The following is a 27,266-nucleotide window of genomic DNA, read 5'->3' on the forward strand; positions in this document are numbered from 1 at the left end:
GTTATCGTCCGGCTGAAAGATGTGTGTGGTCTGTCCGCTGTTAGGGAGGCCAAGTGGTGACGAGGAGTCCTGGTCAGATGCCTTATATGGGTCCTGAGTACTTCAATTTCAATGTGGGTCCTGACAAGGTGATCTCCAGCGATTGCTATCGTAGCCACTGTTGAGGCACTCTGAGGCAGGCCTAGACAGATCCTGAGCACCTGACCCTGAAGACTTTGTATTGTGCGTAGATTTGTTTTACCTGTGTTGTTTATTGCTGGCAAGCTGTATCGCAGAAATCCTAGGAAAAGCACCCTGTACTGTTGCAACATCGCACTCGGCGACATCCTCTCTGCTCTCGCAGAGGTTGGAGTGGGTGGTCGGATGTTTAAATGGATACGGAGCTATTTATCCATGCGATCCTTTTTTGTAAGCACCGAAGAAGGCCATACTTGCCTACATTATAGCTACCGCGGCGTCCCCCAGGGCGGTGTACTTAGCCCTGTGTTATTTAATCTAACACTAATTGCTCTCCTTGAGCACGTGCCAACTACAGTCAGGCTATCAATATACGTGGATGACATCTGCATATGGACGTCTGCAGTAACACGCCTACAGTTGCGAGCGAGAATTCAGCGAGCCGCCACACAAACTGTTCTCTACCTCCGTAATCGAGGCCTGGAAATTTCCTCAGAGAAATGCGCGCTAGTGCCATTTACGCGCAAACCCATGGCCAACTACAATGTATTAATAAATGGCCAAATAATACGACGGGTCCGATCGTACAAGTTCCTAGGTGTCATAATCGACAGGGACTTGTCATGGAGCCCACACGTCTCATACGTGAAAAAACGGTTGACAGGCATCTGTCACCTCCTCAAGTTTTTCGCTGACAAACGAACAAAATAGCTAAGAAACGAAGCCCAGAACTTCTGTTAGCGTGTAGAAAAATTAAGAGGGAAGAAGTGGGAAGGGTTATCTGTCTTCTAATTTCTTAGTCTGCACTTGTCGCGCAGTCTTTGGAACTACTTCCGAAGATATACTCCGGGTGTTCGATCCGGCGATGTCTGTCTTCACACATTCCAGAAACGGACAAATGACGCACTGTAAGCATCAGTAAACGTTTTAGTCTAGCATTTTATTCAACTATACATTCTTGCGGACACACAAACATAATGATAACGTTAAACAACGCGCACGTGATTGTAAGAATAAAGGGACGAAGGGTGTCGACACTTTCTATTCTTTACGTTTTACGTTTAGATACAATGATACTTAGCTCCACTGGGGAAAAAAATATTGCCGGACTTCTTATCCTACACAGCGAAAGAGAGAGAGAGAGAGAGTGAAAGAAAAACACCATTAAGAGTCACAATTCAGAGCCATGCAACGGCAACAGAATGTTACCATGATGCCACCTTTATTTACATTTTGTCTTTGTCACATTTGTGGTTTAACGTCCAGCAATAACTCATGCACTAGATAATTAAGGTAATTGCACTGGTTATTTACAACAAAACATTTTGTTTGTAATGTACACTGTCCGTCGACATTATGAGAGAGACATTGCATTCTGTACATGGATGTCTTCTTGCGGTTAAATGTAGCTTCACTCATGCGTGCCAAGCCAGTTGAATAATAAAAGCCCACAGAACCTTGCGGAGCATGAAAAACATTCGTTAAGCCAACAAGTGTCGCTTCATGGTTAATCTATCGACAGGTTTCGTATGATCCGATGTGTCATTATAAACACTTGACGTGTAGGCGTTGTCGATGGCCGTCGTCCATACCGCACCAACACTGCGCCTCTGACCGAGCTGCGTACGCGCATCCGAGGATTCGCGTGAAACGTCGCAACGCGCATGCTCAGAGGCACTGATTTTCGGTGCAGGCAAAGTTTATCATGATGACGGTGGCGAATAATGAGACACAACTGCGCAAATACTTCGACACGTGTCCAAATTATTTAACGTGCGGTAAGCATTTATTGGGCATTTATTTGGCATTTCACGACCGCGTCGCGTTCATTTCAATAACTTGTCGTCTCGGGCTACTCGGTTTATGTTATCTTACTTGCCATTCGTTGGTGTCTCTATGAAGCCCAACTCATCATATTATATACGCTGAATTGGAAACCTCGGAATGCCCTTTCATCGGGCCAAATATGCATGAAGTAGACCCACTAATGTTATTTTGACTCAAAATGCTGATTTAGGGGTGGTAAACATAACGTGTAGAACCACAGTGTCGTTTATGGCACGCTAGGGCGAAGTTTGACTTAGATAGCTCGAAACACCAATTACTAATTAATTACTATATTAAACAACTAACTCGGATGAAATATTATTGCTTCTGGTACGAATAGTGCACTGTCCATGACCACAAATGATAATCAAGGATTTGTGATTTTCACTGATATGGAACCCCTGCGAAATTATACATGGCATTCAACTGCATTTCAACAGTCAACAGAAAGTTTATTGAATGCAGCAAAAGTTAATATAAATATTAAACAAATCTTATATGACGACATTTGTTCGGAGATGGTGTTTGAGCTTTCTGACGTTAGGTGTAGTCGCGTTAATCGTGCTTTTCACCAGGTGTTCCTCATCGGACACGGAGAAAATAGCGTTGACCTTGCTAAGTTTGCGCTATAAATGGCTTCTTGTTTGAAGTACATTGGCATGCAATGCCATTAATTATACCTGTTGCTCCTTGTGATGTTTCCAGAAACAGTCGATTTAGAAAACATTTGATTGGGCTCGTGAGAAGCGCTCAAGTTTCTTTCGACACCACCGACATTTCTCTTCGCATCAAAGCCAGCGCTGTGGCATTGCTAACGATTTGGACACAGGGAGGCTGATTTTCATAGGAATCGCCAGGCGCTAAGGCATTCTTAATTACACTACTTCATAGGCGACAGTGTGTCGCCAGTTTACTGTTCTTTCGTGCACCTTCGCGCTAACCAGTGTCAAGGCAAGAAACGAAACCAAGATAAATTAAGGGGAAGGTTCACAAAATGAGCAATGACTGTTTTCTGGAATCAATGTAAGCTGTCGCTAAGCGTGTTGTGCATAGACTGGATGAAACATTGACTTTATTTCTTGTGTTTCTTTTCTTGTTTTTTTCCCGGTACATCCATGGTGGAATACTGGGAATCCCCAAGTATACAACCATTTATCGCCCACTTTCGGGGATATGTGGGTTGATGCGCGCTGATTGGCTTTGTAAAGTGGGGGGGATGCTTCTTACTGTAGCCAGCCGCCGAGCTCGGCGTCTAATGAGGCAACAATTGTCGATATATTAGAGATAAATACCAAATCATTTCATACTGGTAAATGATTTTTTCAGAACCACATGTTCATTAATTTGGCACGAGAAAGTTTATTACTGGAAAAAAATAAGAGTCAAAGTTGCCTTTTCTTTTTTCAAATTTCGTCCAGAAACCTATGTCAGCGTGACGTCACAGACTTCCAATATGCTTTGCCGTATGCGTGCCGTTCTGGCGGAGTAAAAGTTTACCGAAACTTGCTAGGTCGTGTATTTCTTTTTTTATTTAAAGAACACAATGCAATTCTTTACCCATAAACAATTGCCTGTATCCGAGAAGACGCTGTCAAAATTCATTACGTCACTAATGATGTGGAAACTTCAGCTGGCGACGTCACCCGTCAAGCTTCATCTTTATTGGCTTACCAGGCCTACCCTCAGGGAAAAAGTGTTTCTTTTTCCTTTCAAATGTTATGCGCGATATTCAACCGCATCTAAACAGAAAGTCAACCTAGTGATAATATAATTTGTATATCTACTTTTCTAAGATAATTTCGCTATTTCAGTAGCGTAAATCACTAATACAACTTAGCTCGCTATTCATCGGTAATGTTCATTTGCCTTGGAAAGCGACCAGTCGAGAATACGGTCCCCGCAAACCACCTATAGTGGCATCCATAGACCCCTCCTCGAAACTGTGTTACTCGTCAAACATGGCGAGGCCACTGAACGTGAATCCTTCGGAAGCTCTGTACACAAGGCGTCACTTTCAAATTGAATCCGTGCTTGGTGTAGTTGTCACGTCGCCGTGGCCAGCACATATGCGCTTATAGTATGTACACATCAGAAAATTGCCAGCCGAGTACAGCCGTCGTCTCTGCAGGAGTCGGCGCCCTACCGCGGGGCGGCGCTGCCGTCTCCAACGACGTCTAGTTCGCCGTCCAGGTCCGACCCGCAGGAACCCGGGTTCGACTCATCCGTCAGTGTGTGCCTGGCCGCCGCCGTGGTTGACGAAGAGTCCTCGCCCACCTTGCGCATCTGCTTCTTGTGCTTCATGCGCCGGTTCTGGAACCACGTCTTAACCTGCGTTGAGAGAGAGGAAGAAAGAAAAATTAACAGAAGAAAGAAAAATTAACAGAAGCGGAGAGGTTGGTTCGAGCTACCGAATTGCTTTGGCCAGATTCTCTACACCGATGAAAAGGGATGGGGAGCAAAACGTGCGTCGAGCGCCACGAAAAGCGATATACGAGTTGAGTGTATTGCTAAAACGAATATTACGTGCGAACGCTATCTTAAGTGGAACTGAAGAAGAAGAAGAAGAAGAAGAAGAAGAAGATAAGGGCATCAGCCCGGTGTTAACGTGCCGACAAAACGACTTGCTTTCGTGAAGGCCTCTTAGCGAAACTTTTGTTTGTCATTTCCGTGAGGAGACAGTTTCATGTTTCGATAAAAACTCATCGTTTTGTGTGTGCGTGTTTTCCAATGGGTGTATGTATTAAATATGTTATCAGCTCTGATGCTCCAGAGCAGCCCACAGGCTATGAGACACACTGTATTGGCGAGCTCCGGACGAATTTCAGTTCTGTGCCCGTAACCTGGTACACGAGAGATTTCACATTCCGCTCCCATCTAACCGAACGCGGCCGTGATTCTCACCTTTTCATTTGTTCAGTAGCTTTTGTTTGTCTATATGTAACTTTCAGAAGAAAGGGAGTTAACCGAGGGGCCCAATATTTATTAATCATATCATGAGAAGCCAACAAACAAAGATACCAAGTAAAACATAGGAGAAATTACTTGTACTTACTAATTGAATTAAATAAATGATAAATTAATGGCAATGAAAGCGGATGGAAAAACAACTTGCTGCAGGTGGGGAACGATCCCACGTCTTCGCATTACGCCGATCGTTCCCCACCTGCAGCAAGTTGTTTTTTCATCCACTTTCATTGCCATTAATTTATCATTTATTTAATTCAATTAGTAAGTACAAGTAATCTCCCCTATGTTTTCCTTGGTGTCCTTGTTTGTTGGCTTCTCACGTTGTGTATTTTAGTCACATAGCGCGCCAGTACAAATAATTCAGGAGTAGCATGAAGCAAAACCCAGTAGTTACTTTCGTTCTTGTAACTATGTCTTGCCATTTTCTTCTCCCAGCTCCTTCCTCAATGCACGCGCCAGGCCTAACGCTCTCCTTGAGAGACAGGTGACGATAAGGTCCGCGGGGCCCCTCTAATCACGGCGGCCGGGTGAAAGTTCTTTTGGGACGTGGCGCGGACAAAACGACTGAATTGCGACTAATGACGCCATCGATTTGAAAACTCATTGACAGCCGGACGACCAGCCGTTCGGGTTAAAAAAGACCGAGAGGAAAGTGAAACAGAAAGAAAGAACACCGACGTTAAACATCGTTCACTAAATGGCGCTGCGCACGTCGCGATGCTGTTCCTCCGCCCCCCCCCCCCTTCCGCTCCCGTTAAACCCCTCCGTCCTTCTCCCACACCACAGCGATGTGGGGAAGAGGCGCCCGCTGTTGCCTCCAGGCACAATTTGCAGAGTCGAAGCTCGTTCGGACCTCCAGCGGCGCTCGGACGCAGCCTTTCCACTGCAATCGGAGCAGAAGAGTAACGACAAAAGAGAGAAAGGTGTGCGAGGTACGAACTCGAAAACGAGGCAAGCGCAAAGAGCGCGTTTCAGCTATAGCGTAGAGCGCGCTGCGCCCGCGGCCGAGCTAGCTACGGCGCTCGTCGAGGACAAAAGCGATTTCGTGATCGAGACAATGGGCAGCGATGTTACTCATTGTATCGCTCCTCCCGCACAAGGACGCGCACACGCAAGAGGACGCGAGCGGCGATGGAGATCTCTCTGCTTTTGTGCGCGGTTGTGGCCCTCGTCGCGCCGCTGTCCTCGTCTTCGGCCCCAGAGGCACGTTCGGGGCGCTTGGTCGAGTGCGCAGCGTGTTTCCTCCGCTTGCCTTTGCCAGCGTCCTGGGTTTTATGCGCCGCTTTCACTGTTTGATTTGTAGAGGATGTGGGCTCTGATAGGAGAACAGGAGAGTATGCACGTAGCTGGTACGACGTGAGCGGTGGCACTCAGGTGTTTGGGCGTTGTCGAGTGGTATATACGTACAGTGAATGCTACTGTTCTTTTCTTTGTTGTTGTTGTTAACTGGGCATGTTATGAGACTGCTTCCAGTTGCAATATACCATGCCTTACGAAACGTTATTTTAAACAGCTCAAAGGAGCTGTCGTGCGCTTTTTTCCGCCGTTTTGTGAGATAAAACCAACTGGAGAACCTGAAGCTCGTGAATTGCTGAAGCGGCGATTGCCCCAACATTGATCGTCAGTAATTATTCCTCGCTAGAAGTAACCTGTCGTCGTGAGGTGTTGAACAAAGATGCGTTGTTGCTAGAAGAATGTTCAGGGATGTGGCATCAGAAACGTATACGGTACGTGCGCTGATGTGCGAGGTCCTTCAAAGCGGCGCTGAACAGCACGGATGACGATCCACGCAGTGAGAAGCACCGCATATCAAGAATGACGAAAGAAATTACCATGCTTATATGGCTGACTTGTTTCGCGCAAGGTCCACAGAGGTTATATAGTCCGTGTACCTACTGAAGAACTGTATGCAACGATCACTCCATACAAAATGTCGAGGAAGGTTTTCCGATGTTATTAAATTTGCGCAAAGATGACATCTCTGCTGTTATAAATACCAATTGAAACAAATATTGGTTTAAAAGTGTTCTGATGTACTGAAAGCCACTTTGAAGGCCACAGAGACGTTAAAAGACGACTGTGACAAAAAAGTTGTGCGTGATTTCGCTGCCCAGAAGTCTTGGCTCTGTCTATGAATGACGTCACGCCTCTACCCACAATCGCTGCATGTGGAATGGCATGTGTGGAAGTAAATTAAGCACGTCAGGTCTCTTAGTATAAAGCCACACTAAATAATGTTGAGTTAAGCAGTGTTAGTAAGTTACGCTTGTGTAATACCAAAACGCTCACGTCGTAGGTTAGTAAAAAGAAAAAGTTGCAGTTTCGCTCGAAAGGCGAATCATCACTAGGGACAGCAAAGTATTGGACATCTACGCGAAGTAAGATTCATTTACAATTAAATTAACCAGAATGGTGTCATGCGCGCATCGGCAACCATGAACAGATCTCACTCGACGACTATGAACACTCACTGTCAGAACGCTGGCGTAATGAAGAGCGCTGGCAACGAGGAGCGATCGCCTCGTGCTGCCTCTCGCTTCACCGCACCTCCAAAATTTGAGATTACGAAACCTCCAACACTGTAGGCAGTGCACAGGAAGACAGTGCACGTGAAGCTACCAGCCGTGTCGACTCGCCCAGTCTTTGCACCCACCTCGGATTACCTCCAAGGTATGGTGCGCGGGCCGCTTAAGTGCGCAGCCACGGCCGGGCTAAAGGAGGCGACTTGCGTTAACCTGCAGGATCCCTCCACCCCCCCTGCACACACACAAACACCCTCTAGCCTACGCTAGATAACGTTGCCGTGCGCTCACATCCCCCTACATTTTCGCGCGTTTCATCACGTGACCTGGAATATTGGACGCACGGGAAGACAGCGCGCATCAAGCCACCATCTTTTTCAGCTCACTCTCGCAGCCAAGCGTACGGCGCGCGTGGCGCTACCTTATGGCACTTGGACTTTATACGGAACGTCACGTCGATGGGAAAAATTCGCCTGGAGCGTCCATATAATTGCTATGGCAATAAAACGAAAGGCAATTTCGCCCTGCAGTTACCGCACCAGCCGCGCCATGCTCGCTGTGATGTCTTGAAATGTGACAGCGTCTATTCGTGCGTAAGTTTTTTATCGGTAAATAAGAACCGTACATTGTGTTCCAAGGGCGCTAAGGATTCAACTTAGCAAGTATCGAGAACTGTTCCTGCATCCCGAGGGCTTATTCAGTAGAAAACACATAAACACATTGAAGTATATGACGCTGACGTTAGGCGCTGGGATTTCGAATTCGAAAAATAAACGTCTCGCTTTAAGTTTTCCTCTCTGTAGTGATAAGTCCTCCTTTGCCAAATGAACGAAAATAGAGCTTTTAAAGAATGCCATTTAGCGTCGCCTTTTAGGGAACATTAGTGAACGCCGCCATTATTAGGTGTATACAAAGAGGCTGCCAAAGTGATGGCGCGAAAACACACGCATATAATCTCCGAGTAAATTTATTTATTTTCATTTATTTACATGATGCGACAGACCCTTTTGGTTCAAGCGGGAAGGGCAACTTCAAAGAAGGAATACAATACAAATGTATCCGGTTTCAAAACGACAGTAGCAACATAAATAAATAAATCACGTACCTGTGTTTCGGACAGGCTGAGCGCGGTGGCCAGCTCGAGGCGCTCCGGAGTGGACAGGTACCGTTGCGCCTCGAAGCGCTTCTCGAGTCCGTGGAGCTGTTGGTCGCTGAACACGGTGCGCGCCTTGCGACGCCGGCAGGGTCGTGAACCGGGCTCGCAGCCGCCCGGGCCCCCGAACAGGCCCGGGAACGCCAGCCCTGCACATAGTGACATCGACACTTGCTCCTATGTGCCTTCTCTAGTATAGGACATTGGGCCTGCATGGCCCCGGGGGTCAACCGCTTAAGTGACCGGGAGAAAACGTTAAGATGGTGAACGGCAAGATCATGCAGCATAACCTTCCAGCATAACAGGCGAGGGTTCGCGAAAGCTTCAACCTCGTGGCTTACTCATCGGGGTCGCGAACAAGTGTGCGCACTATTCCATGCATGCAGTGCAATTGCTTCATTGACCACCATAATCGGCGCCCTGCCGTTTGGACGGGCGGGGAATCGGGCTGGTCTTTGGGTGTTTCAGCTCACAGCGGCTGAACGTGCCCTCGACGTCGTATGCCGGCTTACGTCCACTACGGGTGGAGGCCTCTCCCTGGAGTATGCAGTTACCACTGTTTTGCGTCAGCCGATCGACTGGCCCCGATTCTTGGCTTGCAGCCTTTCTAGATCTCATCACACTACTTCAATTCTCTGCCGTCCTCGACTGCGTCTTCCTTCCCTTGAATATCCATTTTATGGCTTAACAGGCCACCATGTAATCTAGGGCCGACTTCACAAAGCTTTTCGTTCGTAACAGCTGTTTGCCATTGGCCGTTCGCTTTTACAAATAATATGTCCGGCATTAAAGTTTGCTGACGCCTTGTCTTGTAATACGAACAGTTCTGGGTTAAGAGCTTTATTTTCTTTTTCTTTTTTGGTGTGCATATGTCTACTTGCCCTACACACACTGCATGACCTGCCAAAGACCACTTCGTGAATCTCAACTAGAATAATCTGTTACTTTCTTTTGCACTCTAATTTATACTTCCGTCTTTGTGTGTTAACGCTACGTTTGCCACTTTTCATGGCACTGATGACGGAATGATGGTTTTTGCTGGCTTCGGAATACATTTGAGAGAAAGACTGTAACAAAACCACCACCACCACCACCACCACCACCACCACCACAATCATTACCATCACCACAATCATCATCATCGTATTCTACGTACACTGCAGGCCAAAGGCCTCTCCTGTCGATCTCCATGCTCTCGTCACACCACCTTATCCACTGCTGTCCTCGACAGCATTTAGTTATCCTTGGTACCATTTGTTTAATTTAACGGATCACCATGGCCGGTATTCGAAAGAAAGTTATTTCGCTAGGATTTTTCGTAAGATAAAAATTCTGCCAATCCCGATGCGAGACATATCAATAGCGAATGCAGCCGTCCAATGGAAAAGAGGACTTACAAACGAAAAGTATTGTGAATTCAGCCTCAGTTATCCGTTTCACGCAGTGGATAGCTGCCCAACTCCGTTTAGTCTTGAATCTCAACCAAAATATCTGGTACAACACTTTCGTTGCGATAGCAATTACATGGACACTCCAGGCGAATTTCTGCCGTCGCCGTCGCCGTGTTGATCCGTATATTGTCCGATGGTCATTCTGGCGCGCGCAAAGAAAGAAAGCGGAGAGCAAACGCGCCGTCTTCCGTCGCGCGAAAGGCCGTGGGGGAAATAGGAGGGAGCGAGGGGCGGGGGGGGGGTCGTTGTGCTCCGGCAGCAACTGCTCATTTCGCGTCCGGGCGCAAGGAGTACTGACGATCGCGGCTAGATATCGCGCGCCATATGTGGAGGTAAGTGGGAGGTAGCGTGAGATGGAGGAGGCGGGGGGCGGCTTCGACTCCGCCAACAAGTGCTTACTTTGCACGGCCGCGCGCGGTCGTGCGTCCCTATTTTGAAAGGGATCTGCAGACGGCTCGTACCTTTGTGCGCGCTATGTTTTCGCCGCTTTTGAGTTCAGGCGATAGACCGCACGAAGGTCACTTCGCTCGCTGCTGCTGCCACGCTTGCTCACACTAGCGTTTTGACCGCGAGTGTCCGCGCTCATCGAGTGTGATGTGTTAATGTTTGCCTACGCGCGCGTGACACCACGCTTGTTAATTCAGTGCGCAATGACGAATGCTTCCACGTGCAAGTTTTGCCAACCAGTTGCGACCACGGCCGGCAACTTTTCCTGGAGCGTCGCCGCAAACCTCTAGCCACGGCGTGACTAAGTCGAAGTGTCGAGAACAATACGCGCGCCCCCAATTCTCCGTCGCTGGAGCCGAGTTCGACGAAGCAGGCTTTCCTGCACTAGCCACCGCCGCCCTGGTCTGCCGCGAGCGGGGAAGTGCCGCACCGTTCTTGAAGTAAGCCCCGAGTTCTGCGAAGACAGTCAGAACTCGGCGGGCTCCGTGAACCTGTGTGTGTGCTTGTGTGTGCGTGCGTGCGTGTGTGCGTGCGTGTGTGCGTGCGTGCGTGCGTGTGTGTGTGTGCGTGCGTGCGTGCGTGCGTGTGTGTGTGTGTGTGTGTGTGTGTGTGTGTGTGTGTGTGTGTGTGTGTGTGTGTGTGTGTGTGTGTGTGTGTGTGTGTGTGTGTGTGTGTGTGTGTGTGTGTGTGTGTGTGTGTGTCGCGCAAAGAGGCGACCGTTTCCGTCACGTGAGTATCGGGGGAGGACCGAATATTTATAAACCGCTGTTGTGCGGATGCTCAGGACACTCTCTCAAGCAGTCGTGTTAGACTGATGCACTCTCTCAAGCAGTCATGTTAGATTGATGTACTTTCTCTTGCAGTCATGCTAGTCTGATGTAGATACTGTAAATAATCCCATATTCCTCGTTCTCGATGAGAAGCAGTCCTTCCCTTCATCAACGTCCTCAGCGTGGATAAGTCGGACAACGGCATGGGCCAGCTATCTTCTAATTCATGCCCGACTCTAATCTTGACAACGGATCACGAGCGATGGGATTGAGCCCCCAATCCTGACAACGCTTATACGGCCGATAAAGCTACTATCGTCACTTGTTATAGCTGTCTACTAATTTGCTATTGCAATCGATGCTTCGCCTTTCGGGCGAAACTGCGTCTTTTCTCATCCGCACTGCTGTCTTCCTGTCTAATAACGTTACGCTCGTCACTTTTCATGACGCTGATGATAGTTGTTGCTGGTCTCGGCGGATGTAAGAGAGGCGCGGTGTGCGAACAGAAGCTCTGGCGAGGGCCGGCGGCAATCGGTCGAAGAATGTAGCGGGAGCAGCCTACACAATATAGGGGGCGCCCGCTCGAAGCAAAAGCGTATAGAGTCGCAGTGGCGCCATTCATTAGCTCAGCGCGTGTGTGCCCTGGGACGACGACGCAGCAAGGGGCAAGAAGAGACCGTCGCGTTGAAGAGGACGGGGCGGTCGGACGCGGTAATTAGACGCTTCTTAGCCCGTTCCCCTTAATGACATCACGAGCGCCGCCGCGGAAAGCCGTTGCCGCTATTTGTGTTGCCGGCGCTGCCGTTTACTACGTTTACGCCGCGATGCGCTCGAAAAAAAAAAAAAAGAAAGAAAGGACGCACACGCGTTAGCGAAAGAGGCCTCGATCCTCCGGGCGTAACAGACGGGCCTCGTGGGAGCGGGAGCTTCCGCGTTCGCACTCGCCGCGTCGTGTGTGTGTGGCAGGGTTCCAATTCCGCGCACTAAAGGCCTTGGTATTTGGAACGCGTATGGACAACGAATGCTATAGTCGCTGAGTTATTCACAGCTGAAGTAACTCCGATAGGGGAAAAAGAAATTGTCAATCAACCGAGAGCAGCAAGGAAAGCTTTGCAGTTAAAGAAAAGTTCGTCGTCATTCGTTGTTCGGGGATTCCGGGACCAACTCCTTCGAAGGGGGGTCGCTCTACCTTCCGAGCTAATGAGGAGGCTATTGGATCGAAGATCGAGGCCGAATTAATCGCCAGAAAAAAATGTTTCCAGCAGGAACAGTATGCGGACAGCAGAAGTGAACGTAGACGACACACCAGCGATATGTGCCGTGTCTCCTCTGTTCGTGTCAGTGTTTCCTCGTGGAAACCTTTTCTTGCAGTGTGCGTCAGTCAGCTCGGGCGAACACTGTTCTCGAAATAGTCGACAATTGAAGCGCAGGGACAATGAATGCGAGTTCGATCTCTGGACCAGGACAATTTTTCTTCAACTGCGAAGCTTTCTTCCTGAGAAAACCGTATCGTTTTTTTTTTAGCTTTTGCTCAATTCCTCGAGTGAACTAGAATTTTTCCTTTCATGAAACTTAGTCCTAATCCTTGCTGATTTCCGCAGACATGATTTCCCAATAAAGCAACTCTGTATAGGCTTGATGCCGGGCGCTGATCAGTCAAATATTTGTTAAAGATGCGATCTAGAATGAATGTATGGGACCGCCGCTTCATGCAATAAGCGCATGCATTTATCAGGTTGTTCGTTCCTGCTATAGTGTTTCCTTCATTAGCATCCTTTGTCGTAAAGGTATAAATTAACGATTGCAACGGTGTAGACTATTTCTTTAGTCTTCTTTTTTTCATGGCGTTTGCTCGTGGTCACTTATCACGCTGACAAGTGGCCAGAGAAGACACCCGCAGGTGTGCTCACTATAAGTTTCTTCACGCATGCTTGCAAGTTTTCTTGCTTGCTTGCTTCACTCGACATTTACCACTTCGAAGAAAACGGGTAGTTGGCAGAGCAATGCATTTATCCAAACATTTCGTGTGGGTATTATTGAAAACTGTTGGTGGTCGAGCTCAAGCAAATAGATGTGCTTCACACGCTGACTGGCTTTGATTTCCTATTATAATGACTAATTAATCGATTCATATGGGACCGCTGCTGCTGCTGTGTTGCTGAGAAAAAAGGAGATTGATTTTTAACCCGTGCATGTTGCGCTAAGCTTAAGGATAACTTCATGCTGCGCCGTGCTCCCTGATGGGCTGCAGAAATTAAGCGTCTCCTCCCTCCTTAATAATCACCATATATATATAATGATAACTTCGTTTTCCCTCGTATATATCATCCCGTATATATTCTCAACGTGATTGGTGTGCGGCGACATTTTCGTGGTGTGCTATGACCGTATACCCAAAAGCCAAAAGTAGGTTAGTCTACAATCTCTCTCTCTCTCTCTCTCTCTCTCTCTCTCTCTCTCTCTCTATATATATATATATATATATATATATATATATATATATATATATATATATATATATATAGCGTCTCAGCTCACTTTTCCGAGGGAAGTTCTTGACGCGCGTCTAAGTGCGATCATTAGTTTACGCGCAGTTGATGTAAGCGCATGCACAACACAGCACATGTTCTTCGAACACGCCACGTTGACACGCAGGTCCTGTTCCAGCTGAATGCTTCACCCTCGCTCGCACGTGAGGATGTTGCGGCGAGGGCCACAGACGGTGGCAAACGACGGAGGCACGGGGGGTCTGAAGCGCCTCGGTGGGTGTTCGAGTCAGAGCTGATTCCTCCCGGCTCCAACTAACGAGATTAGTTATGCCGGGCCACTTCTATTGCGCCCGCGATACCGCGCCTCTGTCAGGGGGGAAAGGGAAGCCACCGTTGTTTACCGCGAGCATGACTAGCAAAACAAATGGAGTTAAAGAACCCCAGGTGGTCGAAATTTCCGGAGTCCTCCACTACGGCGTGCCTCATAATCAGAAAGTGGGTTTGGCACGTAAAACCCCATAATTAATTAATTAATTAATAATTGAAACAAATGGGAAGGAACGAAGGAAAATAAGTATGAGCCCCTGCAAAGTAATAATAATAATAATAATAATAATAATAATAATAATAATAATAATAATAATAATAATAATAATAATAATAATAATAATAATAATAATAATAATAATAAACTCATGGAGATCCAACGTGCGCGTTGGGATCTATGCGTGGCGAAGCTTAAGTTAAGCCCTTAATTAAATGCTTTACAGGCATCTAAACGGCAATGCGTACAATTTGGTGACGGCTGGTATATGCGCCGAAAAGTGGGACACACGCCAAGCAATATTTGCTAATGCCATGCCACTTGTGTCACAGTGAGACATACCCATTCTGGGAGATCGGTTAAGAGAGGGCGCACCCCCGTGGTGGGGCGCATACCAAATGGCTAAACCAAATAATTCGTGAAATAAGCGTGGCGCGTGGAGATCGCAAGCGGGTCGCGGTCACCTTTTTCTCAAACGCTCTCTTTTGCGCCTCGCTATCCTAACTTATCACCTAACCTAACATAGCAGATTCCCAAACGCGGCTCAATCTGGAAGGGTGTGGGGATCAGTGCGCTTCTTACTACCTTTATTGTGCATATACACTTACTGACATAGTTTAATAAACAGGCTGAAGTAAAAAAAAAAATCTGCTTTCGAATTTCACTAATGATTACGTACTTCCGGAAGAAACCGACCGTCGTCTGCTCTTGCCGCTGCCGCGGCCGTCCGCGTAGGAGCTAAACTTTGGCCACCCTGCCTATCGCTATCGCAACCATCGGGTCTCGCTAATTTCGACTATAGACCTGAACACTGAACTAGCCTCGAACCACGCGAAACTTAATGTCAGGCCACACGAACGCTTGCCAGCGCACGCTCACTCCTGGTCGCTTCTGGTTAGACGCCTTGGCAGACTTTGCTTCGTATCGAGCGATTGATTGCGCTTCAAAATGCGCAAGTGCCTACTATCCGTTGGTCAAGCTGGTGCAGGGCAAAGCCGGTCTGCACCACCTAACATGGCTATAGACTGGAGCATATAAGCGCGAGCGCGCACTCAAGCCCTGTCGTGCAAAAAGCAAACGCTGCGCTCGTGCACTGCAGTTGCATGTAGCTGCGGTCTGCCACGTGGCGTAGATGCCGCGGCCGCCGCAAGGTGCCGCGACGAGTCCGTTGACTGTGCGAACTGTGGCTCGTTGAGGACAACCGCGTTTGGCGCGTCTACGCACCAAAATCGGAAGTGTTGGCGTCTACGCGACCATACAAAATCAAATTTGAACTGGGAGCCTCGGTGACGTTCAGCAGGCAGAGCGTTGTGGGCACGCCCCGCTCCGCCGTAGCCTTCGCAGTGCAAGTCATTGAAGCAGTAGCGGAAGCTCCATGTATACGGGACGTTTTGATCGATTGCCAATACGCTTCTGCTGGATGTATTGAAGTACTTTTTGCAACAAGGTATGTCTGAAATAGCCTGTTTTAACTTCAAATGCATTTCTCGACTTCGATAAAAAGCGGTTCAGGGCCCCTTTTAAGGAAGTTTAGACTGAAGCGGGAAGTACCCGAAAATTACAACCGTTGGGTGACGAATAAGTTTGCAAGCAAATTGCTACAGTTCCTGCACGACGCGGAGTTACAAGCTATATATTTGATTTTCTTTTATCCCTCGTATGCCTTTCGACAAATCCTGCCTCCCTCCCGCTCCTACTAAAAAAAAAAGAGAGAAAGAAGGAAAAAAAATTGGCAGAGGCTTAGCTTGGCTAAGCCTATAGTGGATTGCGAAAGCAATCTTCTGTTCACGTTGTAGAGTTCTATACTGCTCATCGAACGTGTAGATGCAGTCTCGCCGCCATGTAAAGCATCCATAAGGCTTGCTGTCGAACGATCAGGTGTCGCCAAAGTCGCGTCAGCATTGAGAGCATGCATGATACTTGTAGATGCACCCAGATCAAGAGATGTTGAACGCATTCTCCTGGCTGCATAATATGCACGCCGTTTAGCTAAACGTTGTTCCCGCTCTTCATCCGTTTCTTCCGCACGCCGCCGCTTCTTAGCTGCAGCACATCGTTGCAGCTTCACCTTATACACATCCTCCGGCATACCGTGGAGGATTCGCTGGGACGACTGCGACGAGCCAAGTTGGGGGGCCGCTTTTCCACAGCTGGCATGACGTCACACATAGGTCACGCTAAAGGTCAATGGTGGATTCTCCGGGACGAAAAAAGAAAAAAAAAACTCCTCGATGCGAGACCCGCCGTATGCAGTTGGGTTCGGGTTGATTTCGACGACTTTTGAGGTCCTTTAAAGTGCGGTCACAAAGCATAGCACACGAGCGTTTGGCATTCCGCCACCATCGGAATGCGGTCATGAATCGAACCCGAGACTTCGTTTGCGGCAGCAGAGCGCCGTATACCCGCCGCACTGGGCCACCACTGCGGACACCATCCGAATGCTTATACTTCACATTGCACAACCGTCGACTATCTATAGGGCTCGCCCTGCACAGCATATATACTGTAAGGCTATTTCTCAGTTTCCCTCAGGGCAGTGTGATTTTCATCCTCGCTCCACAACTCTTTAAGTGGACATTGGTTAGCGGTGATGACGTCGCGGTTGCCATGTTGGAATGCTGCCGGCAACGCGCACCCTATATAGTATATCATGCACAACACTGAGCCTATGTCAGTCGATTTACTTACAGCTTGCTTTCACCTTCGCGGCGAAAGCTGTGAGTTCTGAGTCGGTACGAGTTATTTTACGGCACGTGCAAGCAAACTATGTAGGTGGCGATAATCTCATATAACGGCCGCTCGCGAAACGCGCATTTGCTGCCGGAGCACGACGCTGCCCGTGTAGACTTCTATCAGGCTGCAAACAGAGTGTTAGTCATTTAGCCGCGTTATAGTACATATATATAACGTGTTTCCAACTAGTTATAAAGTGGCTAACTTTGAAGCCCTAATCAATTTTGGGAAGTATCTTGTCTGTACTTATTTGCACTGAAGACAAAAAATGTCTAGACTGGCTGAAATGAAGGCATTTCGATCTTTTTCTCTCATGAATCCATGGCAATGGTGGCAATGTAAACTACGATGAATCATGCAGTATTGATGATTAGCGTGTTGTGGATTACAATAAGCTAAATGGAATAGTAAGCAGCTTGCAGGAAATATTATGTGCCGGGCTTCACTTCCCGCAGTCGAGTATGCCATCACCGTAATTTATGACGTTAGTTGAGAAGAACGGCACGATTGTTCAATGTATGTGCACATCAAACAACGGTTTAGCACCGATTCAGATAATGTGTCACGGGCTTCCGGTAAGTGCGCAATTGTTTTGTTTGCTTTTTGTTTTTCCTTTGTCGTCGAAAGCATAGGCTTATACAGCTAAAATATCGGCTGACAAATGCAGCTGTGTTGACTGAGTTGAATGACGACCATACTTTCGAGGTCGATGTACTTACTAACCTCGTCGGTGTTGCGTCTTGGAATGTCCTCTGTAAAACTTCCTATAGACAGCTTGTGCTGCGCATTTGGTTAACGCGCGAATCTGTATAGAACGTCCGACAGTTTCGCTATCTCACTCATCTATATTAGCCTACCCAGAGTGCAATACTAAAAATGATGCGGCGCCGCCAAATACTTTTGTCTTACTACAAAAAACAGAAATCCAGGGAAAACACGGGGAAGGCGGGAGATGGAAATTGATGACTCTCGTCTTACAAAAACAGAAGTGCCACAAGCTGCTCCTGGTAGCAGGCTTCTTAATACACACAAAGCTCCTTGGCAAAGCGCGCTTCCAGGAAAAGATTCATGTTTACAGTCGGTGTGAGAACATCATTACATCTGCTGTCTTCATTCACGTTACAAAATTACAAGAGAAAGCGTCTTTGAAACTATTCCGCTGCTGCACTGTTTCGTTACTGACGCATGGTTAGGATCGTTGTTAATAGACATTTAACGTGAGCCTTGATTAAGAATGCCACTGCTACTACGTTGATGTGCTCAAGCACGACGTAATGAAACACAGAAGCGAAAGTTCTCCAACTGTAGACAGTTGCAAACCGATTCGTCCGATTACGATACAACTGATTCATCTGTTTCTAAAACGCAGTTTCTCAGTAGTTGCATTGTCTCTGTGGCTAATTCATACCGACATATCTATCTAACGTTTCATTTAACGTTCAAGAACAGGGCGAGAGGCAGGGACAAGCGAGGACGACACACACAGCGTTGACTTCCAACAACTGTATTGTCGTAGCGAAGATCATGTATCTGCAGGGCGTCCCAGCTAACATTATCTTGAGTTTAAAAAATATGCGAATGCCACGTAGCTGGACAGAACCAAGGTAATGCTGTTTGCCGTCGCTTGGAGATACCCAAATTATTTTTTTAATGTTCCGCCTAATAAGATAATTCTTCTTAATTATTTAATCAACTTCTCAAATATTATAGTTAGATGAAAATGTCAATGAGAAAATTGTAGAGCGACATGACGAACTCCCGATACAGCTTTCTGTTGCTCAATACGTGCTACATAATGTTTTTTGCGAGCTTGAAAGAAGCCCGCAAATGCACGCAAAATTGCCGCGCGACTGGCCGCTCGAGGCACTTTGCGCGTATTCGCGGGTTTCTTTCCCGCTTGGAAAAATACTTTTATGTAGCACGTATTGAGGAACGTGAAAGCTTTATCGGGAGTTTTTCATGCTGCTCTACAATTTTATCACTGACGCTTTTCATCTAATTATAATATTTGAGAAGTTGATTAATAAGTAAGACTAATTATCTGATTAGGCGGAATGAAAATAATAATAATTTGAGTATCACCAACCAACGGCAAACAACATTACTTTGGTTCTGTCCAGCTACGTGGCATTCGGATATCTTTAAACTAAAGCTAAAGTTAGCTGGGACGCCCTGTATATGGTGCGGAGGCATGCTCAGAGACAGAGGCAGCTATAGAAATTGTCATGTGGATGACTAGAAAAAACAAATCACTTGCCATGTTTAGGTAATACGTGAGGCGCATGTGCAAGGCATAACATTGTGTGCCCATGTGTATCGCATACATATATATATATATATATATATATATATATATATATATATATATATATATATATATATATATATATATATATATATATATACGGTCTTCGCTTCATCAACAAAGTTGTTGGAAGTCAGCGCTGTGTGTGTCTTTCTTCGTTTGTCCCGTTTGTTTCTTATATTTAAGCGTGAGCTACCAACGCGCGAAGTCCTTACTCTTCATAGTTTCAATTAACGAGATGCATTATGATAAGGAAGGAAGGAAGGAAGGAAGAAAGGAAGAAAGAAAGAAAGAAAGAAAGAAAGAAAGGAAGGAAGGAAGGAATAATTTTATTGAATGGGGTGGGGATGAAAGGTTATGAGCTCGATGGGTGGGGCCCCAAGTCGAGGGCTCCACTGGCTTCTGCCGTCTTCCTGACGTGACCCAAAAGAGCAAGCTGCACCTCCGGGTCAGAGCTGGCGTGTTGTGCCTCCCACTGCTCCAAAGTGTTCGATAATTGAAATTTACCTAGAAAGGTATTTAAATTTGGTGGTCTACTTTGGCAGCCCAACGAAATGTGATATAGCGATGGCGAGCCGCCACACCACGGACAGGTGTGCCTATACAGCATTGGAAAAATTTTGTTTAATTTTTGTAGGTTTGGAAAGACCCCCGTTTGCATCCTGCGGTGGTCTATGGCGTCCTCTCCTAATGATTTAGGGGGGGGGGGGGGGGGTGTCGTATATTTGTCGGGTGCCGCGCTGGTGAGCAAGAACTTCGCGAGGGGCCATTCGGGGTAGGTCGTTGTGCTCCTCGCTTGAGTATTTGCCGGTTCGGTTTTGCTGAATTCAGGCAAAGGGAGTCCCCTTTAAATGACGATGGTGACCTCGCGCATTATGCCGCATACCCAATAGTGGAGGGTGGCAAAAATCACGGCCTTCAAACCTCATTAACCCTTGATTTCTTTGTCTACCTGGTGCTTTCTTTATATTTTGAGGGGGGGCGGGGGTTCAGTAAACTATCTTGGGGTGCTTCATACTTTGTGTTATACCTTTGTTCGTCTCCGTCGCAATACGCAAATGAGCTATTAGGATTTGTTGGAAGCGCTATATATAGGCTAGTAAATATTCATTAGATTTTCATCACGTGTCTGAAATTATTATCTCCATGCACTGCCACGCACAAATATAGGCGTCGCTTCTAATGCATATAACCGAAAAGGCGACAGCGCCGGTCTCTCCAGTGACGAAGCGCGTACGCCACCATATGCGCGCGCTGTTGTGCATAATGACAGTTTTTTTTTTTTGTTAGCGCTCAAACAATCAGAAAAACATCCCTGCTTTTACATCTCTTTCCTTTATTCAAAAACAGAAAGAAAGAGAAAGAAAGAAAGAAAAACAGAGAGAGAGAAAGAGAGAGAGAGCAAGAGCAAAAAACAATATTTGGGCTAATAGTTTTTACGCACTTTGGGATGTCGCTCTATAAAAATAATGACAAAATTGACAACCGAAAGAAAGCAGGCTGCAAAAGAAATATAAAATTGTCATGTTAATTAGCATGTCACGCACGCAGATTCGATCCTTATTTATTAGCTGACCGCCTATGTTCAGCTTTCTACTGAAGTTTGATAAGCGTGTAAGACGGATGAATGATGTCTCTCAACTTCTGAGATGCACGTTACATTGCAAAAGGATGGATAGGAGGGCTTGTTGGCAATGCATTATTAGAAAGAGTTAGAGCGCTATAAACACGCAGGACGTAGAAAAAGAACGTCATGTGTGTTTATATAGCGCTCTAAGTTTTTTCCAATAACCCATTGTATGTTTGGATGTCTCATCATATAGAGCCAGGAGCGGTTTCAGTGTGTCACACTGACTGCATACTCAAGTCCAGCAGCGCTAGAAGCACCGGCATACAGTTGTGTGGATGCACGCAAAATATTGAAGATGATTATTCGGCCAACAATGCTTTTCTCGACTATTAGAACAAGTTCGCGAAATGAGTCGCCGTAGCTGGAAAGTTGTTTCTTGTTTTTATTTTTGTCCGTCATAAAATAAAGTTACTATTGTTGATTTTTCTTTTGTACATGCACAGCTGCTCAATATAGATTCTTCAAAACGACGGGAGTATCGCGTGTACACTGTTTATTACAGCCGAGTGTTTGACGTTCGTTACAGCGAGAAATTCAGTTAGTATAAGGTGACGAAGGGAAGAGGACGTGATTGAATGCATATAACTTTTTCGAAAAATCATTCGCTTTCTATGTTCTTAGTATAATAGGAACGTGGCAGAATATACGGTTTAGGTCAGGTCAGGTAGTTTCCAAGGTAATTAAAACAAATCAAGCTATATTACAGTACAATTAGTGGCACGTACAATTAGTCGGATACAACCTAACTTATCCCGAACCGCTTCATCACATAGAATCAAACTGGGCATTGTTTAACAAGCTTTCTTTTTGGTATCCTTTAGTAGTTGTAGTATAATGTACTATACTCTCCCAATTAATAGTGTGAGAAAATGAATATAGCAACAACAAGAAACTGTCCTCAGCCCTGCGATTGCACCATCTTGGCTTTCACTTCAGTTTAATTAACCTATAAAATCTAGGCACGTCACCAAAAAAACCACTCGTGCAGCCTTTTAATGTATATAATCTTTGTTTATTTCTTTTCAAATATTAAACGCATTTCTCTCTCTCTCTCTCTCTCACACACACACACACACACACACACACACATTTAACCTCTTTATTCAGTGATCCTTCTTTTAAGCATAACGTCACTAATCCTGTATCTTTGGCAAACGACGTTCTTTTATAGTCTTACAAGCACCGCTTTCCTTAAAAAAAAAATTCGGGATCATGTTACACTCCTGTAACACGTGAAGTAGAAAGTCTGCTGCACACGTGGTTATACGATCGGAGGGGTCAGACTTCTTGCGAGACATAACGAGCCGCAGTGTGAAGTAAACGTATATGGCGCTGTATACATATAGGTCGACCTCAACGACACACGCGAACACCAAATGCACAACTTAAAGATTTCTTTCTTTATTTATTTGTTCCTTCGTTCCTTCTTTCGCTTTTTCTTTCCTTTGTTCTTTCTTTCATTTCTTTATTCATATTCAGCCATTGCATCTTTGCTTGCCTAGGCGGTTATGAGCCGTCCTTGATCATGGTACTTTTTGCATCACTGATTTTTTCGCACCCGTGAACTATATATATATATATACGCCGCTTTTTCCGGGTATATATGAGCCATTGCAACAAGCCACTTGAGGCTTTCGCCTTAAAAAGAAACTCTGCCGCGGCCTTCGCGGCATTGTGACAGCTCTACATAGCCATTTTCCTTCTTCCTGCATGCCTCCTCCTAAATAATGAGTTATCTCAGATATCCGCCGTTTCATGATCTCGTCTTTTAGGTCGGCTGCGCTGGGGTTGCTGCCAGTTTCGCGCGACGCAATTCTCATCGCGACACCTCATCGGAGCAACGGGCGTAATGTCTGCGGCTCATCCAATCAGCGCGTACTGAAACTGATATCACCGGAAGGGATTTTCCAAAGACACATGATCGAATTCACAAAGCGGTTTGTTCATAAGTGTCGTTTGACAAGGGCCGACCGCATCCGATAATAGCATGTCGGACATCACGATAGGTAGCCATCTGCTCTTCTACAAGCAGTTCTAGCGTAATAGCACATAAAAAAAATACGGTACCGTCCCTGCAGTACGTGTTCAACTTCTATCGCATGTTTCATGCGCACCCTGCAGCGCTATACGACGCGTAGGCGTACCTGGCGACAGAAGAAAGGATCCTTGCTCGATGGACTTGCCGATGAAGTGCGCGGCCGGCAGGAACGCGGCCACGGCCGACCCCTGAGAGTACATGGGACCCAGCGGTGGCGCCTGCAGGCACGTCGGTCCGGTCGCCCCGCCGGCTTGCGAGGCAGCTGCCATCGCCGACGCCCGGACGTGCATGGGAGACTGGCCCAGGCAGAGCGGGGAGTCGGCCAGTGGAGTGCCCGGCGCCGCCGTCAGGATGTCCGCGATCATGAACGAACGACGCGGCGACATCTTCTGTCGGTAGCCGCTAGCCGCCTCGCCGTCCTCCTCGCCGACGGCTACGGCCTTGCGGTAGAACGCGCTCATCATCGTATCCGTCCTCTCAGCGTTCACAGTCGTCGCCGCCACCGACTCCGGGAAACGCATCGCCCGCCACGAGGAAGGGAGACGCTCTCACGTCGATGACGTCCGCGCGTCGCTCCGCTGATCGGGCGCCCGCATGACGAAGCATCCGCCGTCGCTAAAGCGAATTCAACTCGTGCGCCACCGTTCTGTTTTCAACACGTTTCGGCCGACGAAAAAAAAAGAGACGCACAACAGCTGAGGGAAGGAGTCGGGAGAGCGCGCTCGGCGTTGGCCCCGTTGTTATCTTTATTATCACGTCTTCTGCACTCCCCCCCCCCCCGTACTACGGCGCCACCGCGGAAGGGAAAAGCGCTCTCCGGGTTCCCTAATGGGGATGCGGCTCGACGCAGCACTTCGGGAGCCGAGCCGCCATGCGCTCTCCTCTTCTCCCGGGCCAATGGGGGGCTTAGCATCGGAGGCGGTGCCAGCTCCGCGCTGGCTCCGCCTTCTCCGATCTGGCGGCACGGAGCGGCGTCTTTTCGTGCGCGCGCGTCTATAACCTCCGGTGAGGGAGAGGACGCACTTGCAGGCAAACCGGGAGAGGAGGGCGCGCACCAACGAACTGGCAAAAAGCAAATCTCGCCCCTCCTCTCTCACCATTTCTACGCGCTGCCTTCGGTTGGAACTGCGACGACGTGGAGATACTTATTTCTTTTTGTCTGTCTGTCTCTCTCTCTCTCTGTCTCCTTTCTTTTTTTTCTCGTGGCGAGATGGTAAAAATAGGGGAGAGGGATGGCGCGGGTTAATCTGATTTTCTGGCGTTTCGATTCGGGTTTTAGCGAGTGGATGGGTCTCCCCATCGCCCTCTCCCACCCTCGTTTCCCCCGCTTGCTCCCAAAATGCCTTTTCGTTTGTTCCTTTAGTTTCCCCTCTTCACTCCAGCTATTCCACTCAATTTTGCCGGGAAAAACGCGTGCATTGTGTCGGAATCCTTTGAGTGGAAACGGCCCCTTCTTTCATGTCTGATTTCGGCACCGTCGGCAGAAAAAAAAAAGAAAGTGTTGTTATCGAGTCCGTTCCTTTCCTTTCAAGTTAAGGAAAAAGAGACCGAGGTTGTTATGATTTCTCGGCGATTCACTTGTAATGATATCGAAGCCGAGCTACAGAGTTGCTAAGGAGAGAAACACTTCAATTCGCTGCAAATAATAAGTGGATCTAAGAAGGCACTCCACTCTTCCGTAACACTCCAGAGGACAACTTTCTGGGCAGTTTACGTATGCACATATGTACGCATGTCGTTATTATCGTATGGTGAAACCAAATGTTGTAAATGAACTTGTGTGTGCAAATGTTTTTTTGTTGGATTAAAAGAAAAGAATGCTGTGCTACGGCATGCAGAAAAACAGAAATTGACTCCGAGCATAATTTATTTAATGCGGCCGTTTATGAAACAGGACTATCCCTCATATTTTCTAAGGCTACTGAAAAATTCAGTGAAATATAAATGCGATAAAAAAGAAAAAAATATTTTTGACCTACACAGTGAACAGCGTTGCCTGTCTACGGACGCCGAAGGAAACGTCTGGAAGCGCGTCGACTTTATTAATATTTTTTATCCTTGTGTTATATAGTACTCTGCAAATGCTTTAATGTCGGCCACGTTGTGTAACTACCTTTGATCATAGATTTTGTATTTTGATGGCTGTCCTTCTGCTTATCTAAACCCTAAGGGTAAATATGACGACGAGGATGATAAGAAGACAGCAGGAGGGTGATATCTGGGTTCTTGTCACCATGTGGGCCTGAACCTGGCCAGCTTTTCGCACGATACTAGTTAAAAATTGCAGCAAAATTATTAGTGATGCATATCTTAATACAAAATAATAATTGCACTATATGTTTAACACCTCAAATGCATCAAAGCAAATGTCACGACACAAATCAGCAGCCGATAAATTATCCACTTTGCCACTTGGCCCCGTCGGCCTTTGTGCTACAGTACTATTCGCTCATCTTTCAGTTTGAGGGGTAAAATGTACAGGAACAGCTATATGTGTTCACAAAGAACATGTACTATAGGTGATCTTTTTTTTTGGTACAAATACTTATTAAGTTCAGTGGCAGATAGCGCAGTTCTTTCGCATCAGCTTCGAGGTGCAGACGCTGACTGAGCAAAAAATGTCAGTTATGTTATTTATGATTAGGACACGGCAAAAGTATAGCGCTAAAATGATGATGATGATGATGATGATGATGATGATGATGATAGGCAGCAGTCACCGGACAAAGCTAACAAACACACGTGCCAATGCCCCCTCTTAAAAAGCATTGCTGCAAACAAACATGAAAGCGGAAAGAAAACCCCTAATAATAATGAAGAAAGATAAAGAACAAAGATACAAAGTCTCGTCAGCGGGCGTAGAAAGGATGAAGGTGCACCACGTGGACAACTTCTGGTCGCGCGCGGCACCACTGGGATTGCGAAATGGCGTCTGGCTCGACATCATATAGTCCGGTGCACTAATACGTCGTATGACCTTGTAGGCTCCGAAATAGCGTCGTAACAGTTACTAAGGCCTTGTTGGCGTGTTGGTGTCCGGACCGAAACACAGACGCCGGCCTGGTATTCCACATAGCGTCGTCGAAGATTGCAGTGCCGCCTGGTATTCCACATAGCGTCGTCGAAGATTGCAGTGCCGGTTGTCGGCCCCCTGCTCGTTCGTGATGCGCAGGCGGGCGAGTTGTCCGGTTTCTTCGGCGAGCTGGAGATAGGCGAAGACGTCGAGATTCTCTTCGTCCGTGACGTGTGGCAGCATGGCGTCGAGAGTCGTCGTCGCGTGCCTTCCGTATAAACCATCTTGAGCGGCGTGACTTACGTTGTTTCTTGCTCTGCCGCGTTATAAGCGAAGGTTACGTACGGCAGGCCGGCATCCCACGTCTTGTGCTCGACGTCGACGTACATTGCTGTCGGTGAGGTTCTTGTTCAGCGGTTGCGTAAGATCATTAATATGCGGGTGGGAGGCAGTTGTCCTCCTGTGGCTTGTATAGCTATATTGCTGAATAGCTTGACATGCTAGGCCGTTCCTCTGTCGGTGATGAGGACTTCTGGGACACCACGTCGCAGTGGGACGTTCTCGAATAATGTTGCAACTTAGAGACTGCACTGCATTTCGCAGAGCTTACGTTTCAGCGAAGCGGGTTAGGTAGTACGTCCGTCGCCAGGACGACCCACTTTTTTACGTATGGTGACGTCGGAAAGGGTCCCAACGAATCTATACCCGATCTGCTGAAACGGTAGGCAAGGGAGCTCGATCGGCTGTAGTAATCCCGCTGGCCTTGTCGGCGGTGTTCATTCATTTCATTCATTCATTTAATTTATTTCTCATTGTTACAAGAATTGTACAAAAACTGCTGGGCCCGTAGCCAAGGGCTAGTGTGGGCCCATAGTCAGTATGCATATATCAACAGCTACATACTTTAGTACTTGTCTACTTCCTAGTAATAAAATTTCAAACAATTAAGCGATCACAAACACATGCAATTAACAAAAGATGAAGTAGATTATTAAAAAATGAATCAAGTAATTTTAGGTTGGTACAACTTTTTGACAGCGATTTCAAAGTTGTTTGCCATTTTTATTTCATGAGGAATTGCATTCCAAATTTTAGCACCAGGAATCTCAATCAGTCGTTGACCATACGTGTTACTTGCCATTTTTATTTCATGAGGAATTGCATTCCAAATTTTAGCACCAGGAATCTCAATCAGTCGTT

General features: G+C 46.9%; 1 protein-coding gene across 1 annotated transcript; it reads right to left on the reverse strand.

Annotated features, from left to right (window-relative positions):
- Positions 1-2,182: 2,182 nt before the first annotated feature.
- LOC142582968 (homeobox protein BarH-like 1) lies at positions 2,183-23,529 on the reverse strand. Its single transcript, XM_075693152.1, has 3 exons — positions 23,160-23,529; positions 8,599-8,795; positions 2,183-4,332 (listed from the first exon to the last, which is right to left on the reverse strand). Exons 1-3 carry the CDS (start codon positions 23,515-23,517, stop codon positions 4,144-4,146), a joined length of 744 nt encoding a protein of 247 aa, XP_075549267.1. The 5' UTR covers positions 23,518-23,529; the 3' UTR covers positions 2,183-4,143.
- Between the last annotated feature and the right edge of the window lie 3,737 nt (positions 23,530-27,266).

This window comes from Dermacentor variabilis, chromosome 5 (assembly GCF_050947875.1).
Source record: "Dermacentor variabilis isolate Ectoservices chromosome 5, ASM5094787v1, whole genome shotgun sequence".
Lineage (NCBI taxonomy): Eukaryota > Metazoa > Arthropoda > Arachnida > Ixodida > Ixodidae > Dermacentor > Dermacentor variabilis.

Excerpts from the sequence above, each read along its gene's own strand:
- LOC142582968 (XM_075693152.1), bottom strand. The coding sequence starts at position 23,517 with ATGATGAGCGCGTTCTACCGCAAGGCCGTAGCCGTCGGCGAGGAGGAC. Across the intron at positions 8,796-23,159 it reads ATCCTTTCTTCTGTCGCCAG|GGCTGGCGTTCCCGGGCCTG; the intron begins GTACGCCTACGC and ends CACTATGTGCAG. Across the intron at positions 4,333-8,598 it reads TCAGCCTGTCCGAAACACAG|GTTAAGACGTGGTTCCAGAA; the intron begins GTACGTGATTTA and ends CTCTCAACGCAG.